This window comes from Ceratosolen solmsi, unplaced genomic scaffold, assembly GCF_000503995.2.
Source record: "Ceratosolen solmsi marchali unplaced genomic scaffold, CerSol_1.0 scaffold148, whole genome shotgun sequence".
Taxonomy (NCBI): Eukaryota; Metazoa; Arthropoda; class Insecta; order Hymenoptera; family Agaonidae; genus Ceratosolen; species Ceratosolen solmsi.
Window position 1 is genome coordinate 597,637 of NW_011948446.1, and position 12,684 is coordinate 610,320.

Genomic DNA, 12,684 nt, shown 5'->3' on the forward strand with positions numbered 1-12,684 from the left:
TCTGCTATATCTTTTGTGTAAATTAGCATTTTATGAATTAAAATAAATCAATTTGTAAATCTTGAAATATTCATTATTTATATTTCGAAGCCATATAATATTATGTAAAAAATGTAGAATAGTTGTGTGTTTTCTTAAAATTTTACATTTCTTACTTAAATATATATATATATATATATATATATTTATGTATAATTGCATTTTGTTATATAGCTTATTCCTGATAATTTGGTATTCTCTGTCAAAAATTCTCAAAATGCTTCATTTAAACAAAAATGTCTAATACTTGCATTTTATTGTGATAAAAATTAAACAAAAATATTTACAGGTCAATTTCTCTTATAATTTTCAATTGTACAAAATTCAGGTTCAACCAGAGAAATGGGTATTACCCAGAAACCTCCGACACCACAACAACAGCAGGCTCATCATCAACATCAATTACAACAACAACTTCAACAGCAATTGCAGCAACAGCATCAGAAGCAGCAATCGATCGGCGGTACTCCCACAGCAACGCCTACCTCACAGCATCAGCAGCAGCAACAGCAACAGCAACAGCAACAGCAACAGCAACAGCAACAGCAACAGTTACTAGTAACGCCAACCCCAACTAATGCCAGTAATCCACCTGGCAGCAATCGAACATCGCCTCATCTTTCTCCCATGTACTCTGAAATATCCCAACTATCGCAGTCGAATCAACACAACGTCAACTCGCAAGGTAAAGTGAATTCCTTGTTATTTATACTGAAAACAAGTTTTCAACCAAGTAAGATAATTTTAAAAAAGAAGTTTAAACCAGACTAGACATTTTACGGTGATTTTAAAATCACGTTCATACTGAAATGTATCAAAGTTAATTAGGGATGTGTGATATTTTACAATTATAAATAATTACATTTCTTATGATAATACATTTCTTATACTTGACATTCCTTGTTATTAAAATTTATGCAAGTAGTATAGAGATATTTTCTCGTTAATAATTTAATATAATAATATTGGTGTTCTATTAATTGAAATACGCACCGTATAAATTAATTATCAAATAGTAATTTTGTAAATATTAATTTTAAAGGTAAATATAAAATAAAATTTACTTACTATATAATATTTAAGTATAAAATAAATTGTATTTATTTAATTTTGCATCATTCTCAAATATATATTACAATATACGCAGTTTCTCTCTATTTATTACAATAATAATTATTATAATCATTAAGTTAATTTCGATTTATAGATTTTATTAATAAATATTCAGTGATATATGTAATATCCAAATACAACTCATTAAACTTTTGAACATATTCATTTCAATCGACGTTTTTCTTCAATAATATAAAATTGTAGTCAAAGACAACGATATACTAAAACAATTTATTTGACTACATATGTTTGTAATTAAAAAAAAAAGAAAGAAATACTTTTCTTTATTATTATTATTACTATTATCGTTATAATTATCCCTTATTTCGAAACCAATAAAAATTTTTTAAATATTATAAATTATGAATAATCAATTAGAGAGGATTTTAAAGGATACTACAAAGTTTGCATCTTGATGTATTTAATCTTCTTTTTGTACAATTTGTTGAGTGTATTATTTTGAAATGGAAGCAAGAAGAATAAATTGAAGTTATATTTCAAGTTTTTATAAATCATAGAAGAAAATAGAAAGTATAAGTATAAAAATCAACTATTTTTATGCATTAATAAAATTTCAAAGTTAGTTCGACAATAAAAATTACTGTAAGAAAACACATTATGTAAATTGTCTTTTGTTCAATCCATATTGTTAATGTAAATTTAATTATATAACCTTTTTAAATGACTTCATATTTTAGTAATTCACTCCTTTACACAAAATGAAAATTAATAGTGCAACATATAAATTCGATATTGACTTTTGAAAAATCTATAACATTATTGATTATATATTATATTTAGTTGCGAATTTTATTAAGTAATTCAAATATTTCATTATTTATCGAACGGTCAATAAACCAAATGAATAATCACTTCCATTTCATTGGTAACAAATTTCATTTCAATCCAAATTGAATTGATTTAATTTTTTCACAAATAGAAATTTTTTTAGAAATTCAACGTACTTATTTTTGTACTTAAAAAATTAAAAACATTAAAAAATATTTCAAATAAAAAAGTTTTTCAGAATTTAAGCTAAGTATAAGGAAATTAATTTTTATTCGTTTGAAATAAGTTATACTTATAATTAATTATGTACGTCCTAAATAATTTATATATGTCCTAATATCAAAAATATTTTTTTTTATGCTTTTAGTAAGAACTCATAGTTAGATTACTGAATTATCGTTGTAAATATATAGTATTTATATTATTTATAATCAGTTGTGCAAGTTTTTTAGACATATTTGAAATTTTATTTTTAATAATGGAATTGATTTTATCGTGAAATAAATTTCATTATAATCTCTTTGTTTTAATTATTAATTACACATACTTATAGATTAAATATAAACCTTGATACTGAAATTTATCTTATATAGAGGACATCTCATCTTTTCAATACATTGATTATTATGTTATCAAATGTTAATTTCATTATTATTCAGGTTATTAGTAATTTAATTAATTAAATTTAGGGCTCTTTATATTTAGAGCATTTCTATTCATTACGACAATTATAAACATGATTTTCAACCTTCTTTCTTTCCGTGTAAATAAAATCTAGGCACAATACGACATTTTAATATTGTTTTACTGGAAATAATAATTTCTCTTTATTGTACAGAATTTTAATATCAATTGAACATTTTATATTTTATACGTGTACAAGCAAACAACTGATTACATTTGATGATCTATAAATACAGAATATGCATTATTGATTAAACAGTAAATCTTCTTTACTTGCTTTATAATGGTAAATATCACTTAGAATGATTATTATTTGTCTGAAATTTAATTAATCCATTACTTAAACAATATATATGAGATTCATTAAAAATTGGAATTAATATATATTAAATATTAAATTAATATTTAATATATACACATATATTAAAATATTAGATACAAAATGTTTCAATATTCAAAATAATATTACTTTTATATTTGTATTTATCATGAACTAATTTTAATTTCATTAGATTTATTGTTTTATTTTGTAATAACGTAATGTTAAAAGATTATGACTAAAAGAGTGGGCTTAAAAATTATATTAAGATTATTTACATGTAAAGAAAACAAGTTATACAATATATTTTGAATCTTCAATTTTCATAACTAGGTTTATCGTAAAGAGGGTGATAAAAAAAAGAAAATTTAAAAAAATGATTGCATTTACCGCTTTTGGATATCAATTGAATCATCAAAATATAACAGTTCGTCGATTTGAAAATGTGACACACTACTATTATGTAATGTAAACAACTATTATATTTTTTATTCTTATTTGACTGATTGACACAATAACGATAAAATATCATTAAAATATGTTGTATAAATGAAAACTTTTTTGTTTTTAAAATTATATTTTTCTACGAGATAGATTTCATCTAATAATCTTACAGCAGATTCCATATAAATTGTATTTTTAAAGGGTTGAAAGAAGGCCTTAAACGTGTCAACTACTGTTGTAAATCTGATTCTTTTGAGTATATTTTTATCTACGTATTAATTAAATACTTCTTTAATAAAAACTATTTTTTTATTTTATATTTTTAGTCGATAACTTTATTTTTATTTATTAATCTTTAATATATGTATTACTTTGAAAATGTAAAAAATAATATAAAATTTACAGAAATTCATTTATTATCTAACCAATAAGATTTTATTTTAGGGATTATAACAATCTAAATTTATAAACGTATATAAATTTACTGTGTGCTTAAATATATGCCATTAGTTATATGAATCATTATTTATGAAACTAATGAAATTTAAAAAAGTAGTCATCTGTACCATATATTGTTAAAATATTTTGAATTCATAAATTGTGAATTTTTTTATCAAGGTTATAATCATTGGAAGTAATAAATAAAGCTTTAATTCTTTTTTTCCTCATATAAACAAAATAAAAAATATAAATATTCTTTTAATATCGATTTCATTTGTGCTAATTTTCTCCGGTAATCTTAATATTAATTACTGATATTTATATGAGAAGACTAAAATTGTGTGCTAATCTATTTAATCAAGTCATTAAATTTATTTACTTTTTGGTATTGATGAGCCGTGGCCTAAATTAACCATCTCACGTTTCTTAAGTAAGTGGTTGAAAAGAAAGTTGGGAGTTTCCAAAAATTTGATTATGTATTATATGTGTTGTTATGTATCTTTTATTACACATATTTAGTAAATAATTTTTCAAGTCGTTAATAATATATTTATAAAATATCTATATATTTATAAGTTTTTATGCATATAACAAAATTCAGCTGTTGCAAATTTCCTTTAATATGAAAAACAGCTAGAAGGAAATTATATATGTGTATTTATATTTATAATATATGTGTAATTATATAATGTATAATAATCTATATATAATTATATTTGAAATTAATTAATAAATATAAAATTAAAAAATAATTTAATTACAGTTTTCAAATATCTATATTTTTATTAGACTATTGATATTTAATCAAATAAATAGTAGAATATACAAATAATTGATCAAACAGCTTTTTAACGATTATGAAAATTTAAATTTGTAATTCAATAAAATATTATAATAATATAATAGATTCAAATTTATCATAAAACGTAATAATTTCATTAACATCAATACATCTTAATAGTTATTAATCTTAATAATATAAATAGAATAACTTCAAATAACAATGTACCATAACGAATTTAAAAATTTCTCTCAAAAGCTTTTTATGTTCGGTGCGTAAGGGTAATAGTTATTTTTAAATAAAAATTTTTAATGATCTTTAACTGATATATGATTTCTCAATTGAAAAAGATCTTGATATTGGTTTACCTTATATTCAGATTGATAAATATAAAATTGATTACTTATTCCAAATTTGTTACCAAACTTTCAGTCACTTGTTACCAAATTTTCAGTCACTTAAATATCATAATGTAAGAACAGAAAATCTTCTTGTATTTATTCACGTCAGATAGTAATGACGTGCTCTCTTCAACTCCGTACTATATCAGAGAGAAAGAGCGAGAGCGATTGAAGAACTCGGTTGGCATCACTAAACGATCGATAGCCTTCAATCTGCAGACCTCTGATGTGTCATATGGGTGGGTGGACTTACAATTCGTAGCGCAGTACTACCGAGAGTGATATGTTCATATTTGTTTTTCCGTCATTATCGTATGATATTTGTCTGCCTCATTCGGTATTTCATAATATGAAATGTTTGTTAATTTTTTCATATTTGCACATATTAAATATTTTTTTAATTTTATTAAAATACAAATCTCTATCGTATATTATTCTTTTATGTATGCATGCATTAGAATTTAATAATATAATCGCTTAAGCACATCATGAATAATACTTACCAACTTTAAATTAAATATTCTTTCAAGATTTTTGCTTATCTATTGCCAGTATACAATTAAGTATTTTATATGAAAATTTTTTTTATAAAAAAAATGGCGATTACTCAAATATATCATAAAAACAACGTTTTTTTTATGTACATTACGTAATGTTACATGTGTATTATCTTCATTTATAACAATGTCCTTCTTACGAAATTTGTTCACAAAACTGTTTACAAAAATGAGAAAATAACTAAATAATTCAATAATAAAGATAACAATCTAAATTATGTGCAAACAGAAATTGATATTGAGAATATGAAAAGAAGTAATCAAAGTAGGTAAATCATTGAGATTTTGATTATTATAGACGATACATTGAATATCGTTTACATATTTATACAGTATCAATTTCTTACTAAAATCTAGTAATATTGCTTTTACACGTTGAAAGTAATAAACGTAATCATTCTAACGTTTAAATATCAATTTAATTTTATTAATGATAATAAATAATATCTGAAAAGAATAACAAACAATTTCTTAGATAAATTACATCATGCTTAGTATTTGATCTATTCGTCTAATTCTCAAATTATAAAACTTGCATTATTTAATTTATATGGCTTATTTAACCTTAGCTATGAGCTTGCAATTCAATTTTAAACTGCTAGCAGTAAGATATAATCATTACATTATAACGAGCTATACTTCATTTATTATGTAAACTGTACTCTGAATATAAATGCAGCCGTTTATATAGAGCATTATTTTTTAAATATTATTTGTGAAGAACATTTAAATATTACCTGTACAAGATAAATTTATATAATTCATTCAATAAAAATTAATTCATTATTAACTTAAATTATTATGAACAAAGATATTGAATTAAAATAATAAATATTTTTTAAAAGGTTTGAATTTGTAAAACATAGTTTTTTAATATTGTTATAATTATAGTCATTTTTCACATTTCAAAACTGTATATAAATTATGATGAACTAATAACTAAATATAATTGACTACAAATAAGTGTTTGTAATAATAATGGATATAAATATGTTTCTTTCTGTAATCATAATAGAAATAGAGATATATGTGTAATTATATGTGTTAAAAACTGTTTTGATATTTACAAAATTTATTTTATTTTTAATTTACTTATGGAAAACTTGTATTTTTTGGAAAATGAAAAATATTAAAATTATATTTACCAACGTTTGATGATAAATGTATAGGAATAATAAGATCATCATTATAATACATTACTTATTCATGTCTAATAGGATAGCTAAGATCTGTATTTACTTAATAAGAAAATAATATGTTCGATATAGATACTCTCGATACAATTATAATCAATAAATATCAGCAACCGTACTATTTATAAAAGTAGCTACAATAAAATAACGTCAAGAAAATAAAACTGCCAACATTGATATTTATTATACTGTCAGATCGTGGATTTCGAACCCGTCGTATTCAGTTAACTCTTAGATTAACAATTACAATACTGCCATGATTCGTTGTTCTATAAATTACACAACTTGGAGGACAGTTCTACCAAAGTAATTTCTCTTTTTTTACTACTGTATACTGTAACAAATGGATGAATGTAGGAGAAAGTAAAGCAGAGAAGTAAACGGAGAAAAAAAATCACAAGCAAATAGAGAATGGTACCGACTTTGCCCTCTACTTTTTTCTCTTTCAAAAAGTGAGAGGATGATTCTGGCGACAGAAAGAAGGAAAGGTCAGCCTTCATAGTGACAAGAGCGATAAGAGAAAATGAGATTTCCGTTAATTCCCCCAAGGCACGTGCTACTTTCCTTTTCCCTTTTACCCTGTCTTTCTTCGACATAAGGGAAGATCATCCACCCTTTTTTATTACTATGGATCTCCATTCCCTCTCTCGATATTCCAAAATTTAGTTATATTTTTGTTTTCATATTTTTTATGCATGAAATCAAACGTAATTTAGTCATACAACACTTGTTTCTTCAACATAATCTTGATAGATAAAATAAAGAAAAATGACTTAATAATGTAAGCCAACACATATATTATTGACTTCGGTTAAATATTGTTTTATCAATTACGAATTTGTATAGATTATTCTAAATATTAAATTGAATTTAGATAAAGAAGTAACTTAAAAAGTTTTCTTATCAAGTTAAAATTCATTTTATTGTTCTTTAACACAAATATTTTTACATATAACAAACATGGTTTAGTATGTAGTTTACTTTGTCATATATATCTGATGAGATCATTTTCATAATTTTAAAATTTTTTAGAAATGCTCATATATAAAATAAAAATATAAATGAATTTAATTTATTATAATAAAAATAAAATTAATTTATATGTTAATAATATTGGTTCTATTCTTTTTACGTAATAAGAAATATGCCTACAGAACTACAATTAAACTTTCTTTTTCCTTTAGACATAATGAAAGGCAATTATCTAGATTGGTTTTTTTTCACATTCGATGGAGCCCCCATTCAGACAGCCTACCCTTCATTTTTATTGGTAAAAACTGTAGATGTATTCTATTCTATCATGGCTTACGTATTTATACTAACAAGTAATTTCTTAATGATTTATCTTCTTTTTTCTTATCATTATTTTACATTACGAATCTTTTATCTAGATCATTTATTTTCGGATACATTAACTTAATGGTATGATCATTATTATATTTTCATTAAGTAATCAGTGCAATTATTTTATTATAATTATCATAATTTATTTTTATTTACGTTACAAAAATGTATCTAGTTTTAACAATTTATTTCGCTGATTATTTTGTTAAGTTTCTTTATATTATATTATTACGTTTATTTATTCATTAACTGTACGGAAATTCCTTAAATTATGTAAAAGAAGTTTATACAATTTTTCTACATATCCGAATCATAGTAAAGTATAATATCTAAATTATTAATCAAAATTATTAATTTACCTTTTCAGAGTCAAAGTGTTTTCTATGAAAATGTATATCCAACCAGTCAAGTCAAATTACAGAAAATAAATGTATTTATTTAAATAAGTTATTTAAATAAATTATAAGCAAACGATTATTGTAATAAAGTCACATTGTCAGTAATATTTAATAAACTTTAACTGATTTAAATAAAAATAAAATATAAACGTAATATATTCATGCTCATTATAAGCTACAAGTAATAATGCTTCATATCGAATCCAATGATTAAAAGTATAATGTTTGTTTAAATCAATATAGATATATAGTCTATACTCTGAGGAACATTAATCGAATAATTAGAAATATTAAATATATTTAATTAACATATAGCTGAATAACATACATGTACTAATAGACATTTTTTCATGTATGCACAAACAGATACAAATACTCACAAATATATAACAGGTATAAAATACAATGGTACAAAATAACAAAGAAATTTTTTTAAATGATTTAAAGATTGAAAATTACGATAATTTAGAATGAAAGCTGCATAGTTAAAATTTTTAAATTTGCCTTTTTTAACACGTCTTTTTTATGTATTTGTCTATGATTTTATACATTTATTTAAAATATTAATGTAAATCAAATAAAGTATAATAATTAAAAATTTATAGACGAAATGATTTTTAATGCATAAAAATTATTTTTCGATTAGCACTTATATAATACTCACTGTGCCCTACTTTATATATAAAGCACGATTGCTTTGTTTCAAATATAACATTCATTTTTTACATTTCATTATAGATATTAAACAGAAAAATACTTTTCATTAAAAAAAAAATTTTACGCGCGTGCACAATATTATACATAATATAACACTTTCAAAAATAACTTTTGTTATAATCTGAAACTTAAGTAAAATGAGTAATTTTATGATTGTGTAACATTCATGAATTCTTTATAACATATTTATAGGAAATTAATTAATAATAAAATTACAATTTTTATTGAGCCTTTTATCTATTTATGTTATTTGAATATCAATACAAATTACAATCTAATATATATATAATATAAATATAATTTGAATTCTATATGGATTAGCTTTCTTTTGAAAACTTTTCTTGCTTCAGATAATGTGATACATCAAAAATTTCAGAAAGTTTACCAGTATGAACTTCATCAGTGTATTGATAATTTCCGAATAAATGTCTAATTATTATTATTATATAATTTATTTAGATAAATAATATAAATTTATAAATATAAGTTTATAACTATACATTACTGCTTAATCTTTTGTCGAAAAATGTAATAAATAATTAACTGACTTGAATGTGATTAATTTGTTATACTGTAACTTTAATGCTTCCTTATAAAATATATGTAATAAATGAATATTTATCCTTTTGTACAGATCTTAATTGTCATTTACTTTGATTTTCAAATATTTTAGTAAGAAACATAAATAAATATATTATATTCCCTTTGTAGCTAATGTAGATTGACATATATAATATTTATTACATCTACTTAGTTCAAATACGAAGAACCATGTTTATCTTTAACAATATTTTTCAAAAGTGGTTTTCACTATTCATAATCAATAATAAATAACAACTTAAAAATATTCATAAGATATCAAATACTATAAAGAATAATATTTATATACAGTATTATATATAAGTATACCAATGATAATTTATTGTTATTTATCAAATAGGTAAATTTTAATATTATTCAGATATTTACAAACTTGCTGTTGAATATTTCAAAATTTTTTTTTATTTTTGCCATTATAATTTGTAGTCCCGATCCAATAAGCAAATATTACAAATATAGCCATTAATTTATGTAAAAAGAGAAGATTCCATTAATTTTGGGAATAATCCTTCTTAAATTGAAACTGATAGATTTTTTAGGAATGTATAGATTGATAAAAATTCTGAAAAATTAATCTAATGTATTTCTGCAAATGAATAACTTTTGAAACTAATGTTTTTCTAAATTTTCTTGTAGCAACTAAAACTAGAATTTTTCACATAATATGATGAACAGTAATAAGTTTTTGTACAGTAATAATTTTATTCAAATCATAAGATTATATGAATAAAAAATAATTAATTTAAATTATATTTATCCATTGAATAAATTTTTTTAATAATATATCAATTTTTAGTATTTATATTAAATTTATGTAGATGAAATATCTTCAATTCAAAATGTTTTATCTTTATGAATAATTAATAATCACTAATTATATATTTTTCCATTCTTAGACGTGGAAAAAATTAACGTGTAATGCAAAGATAATTGAAAATGTAAATATAAATATTTTTTTAAGCTGAAATTTGTAACACTAATTATTCTAACACCATTTTTATTAGACATTGAAACATAAATGTTTATATTGCTTATGATGTCTAACTATTTAAGTAATATTTCTCTTTCTTGGAGCGAATATTAAACATAATTAAATATTTATTTAATTAAATGTGAGTAAATATTAAATTTTAATTTATAAATTTTTTTGTTTGTTTGTTACAGGTGAGTCACAAATACTTAATTACGAATCAGATTCAACCAAATGGAAGGATGTAAAATATTCGATAGTGTAAGAAATAAATATATTTTTACAAAATTCTTTTCAGTTATAATTTATTAAAAGTAAATTTATTAAAATTACTGTAATGATTATATACTATTCAAAAATAACAAGTTATTTATGAAACTGAGAAAGTTTTATATTAATAAGTATTATATCTTCTTTTACAATTCATAGTGCATTTTAAATTGTCAAAACTATTTTAATACTAAATATTAAATTTATTCAAAATATATATACGTTTTGTTAATTACAAGACATGAAATACATTTAACAAAAATAAAACTTACTTCATCAAGCAAAATTTAAAGGTTATAAAGTCATCATTGTATTACTTTATTCTACTATTAATACAATTCTTTGTTCAATAAATTAATATATTTGATTTGTTTAAATTAGGATTATATAATAATTAAATATACTAGAATTAAATGTTTAAGAATTAGTTTAAAAATGTATATATAAATTATTAAACATTTCTTTAGAATGTAAATACTTCCTTTGATACATTGATATACTTTTAAAATTCGAAATGAAATAAATTTATAAACGCTTACCTCATTATTGTATATTTGGTCATCATTACTTAGTACGTTGTTATTATTAATACAAAAAACTTTAATTAACTTAATTGCTTTAATGTATTGTAATCATTTCTATACTTTATGCTAATAAAATTGATGGAATCAACGAAAGCGGGATAAATAATCTGAACTAGAGATAAGAGCAAAATGATAATAGAGTTGTTCTCTACGATAAGCGATAAATAGGCAGAAAGAATTAAATGAAAGAAAACAGTAGGTGCAATGCAAGTAGTCCATTTACGAGTATTCGTGCCATCGAACTCGTATCCATGGATGACGAATATGTGTGTACACCCAACGATATTGAGAGCGAAAAAGCAAAAGAGTGCGAGAGGGAAGGAAGACGGAGAGAGCAGACGAACCGGTTGAAGGTGGCGTCGGCGTCGCGACGCTCACGTCGACAAGTTTCAGTCGCTAACCCGGTCTCGAACCGTGTGCTCGAGCTGGTCTCGTCCGCGTTCCCCAAGTTTCATAACGAGGCTCTGCGGATACGTGCGCGCGCTTACAGCACGTCAGCTGCCCGATATAAACAAGTGGTGAGTTCAGTGCCTAGCGACGAGAAATGCCGGTTCATACCTCAGCTGTCGCCTGCGACTCATCCGCTCGAACTTGACTTCGGTCTAAGCTCGAAGGAGATTCGCAGTCTTCACTTTATCTTGCTCCTCCTACTCTTTCTCTTTCTCTTCCTCTTCCTCTTCCTCTTCGTATTCCTCTTCCTCTGTCTCCTTCTTCTTCTTCATTACATCTTTCCCTTCATTTTCATTCTTACTACTGTTTTGCACGTCGTGGTACGTAATCGCGGTTGATGGTACGTAAAGGTCGCAGTAGCGAGTCCTTGTTGGTTGAGGGAAGTCGCGATGGTGCATCGTCGAGTCAACGAGCTTCGCCGCGCCACCTAACCTGCGATAGTCGAGGCGTATACCGAAACGAGATACAGGGAGGTCTTGACGCTGGAGAATTCGTATCGACCCACGAACGCGCGCGCACGTTCCACAACCCTGGATACGAATAATTTCACGGATGCTGATTGAGAGAGACAAAGATAGATAAAGAGGGAT

The 12,684-nt window shown here is 23.7% G+C and overlaps 1 protein-coding gene across 1 annotated transcript in view; it reads left to right on the forward strand.

Moving 5' to 3' along the window:
• Nucleotides 1-12,684, forward strand: part of LOC105366169 (phosphatase and actin regulator 4B) — a 128,341-nt gene that overhangs the window by 54,694 nt on the left and 60,963 nt on the right. Inside the window, 1 exon segment of the mRNA XM_011504502.1 lies at nt 368-724. Within this exon segment, the coding sequence (XP_011502804.1) occupies nt 368-724 (357 nt within the window).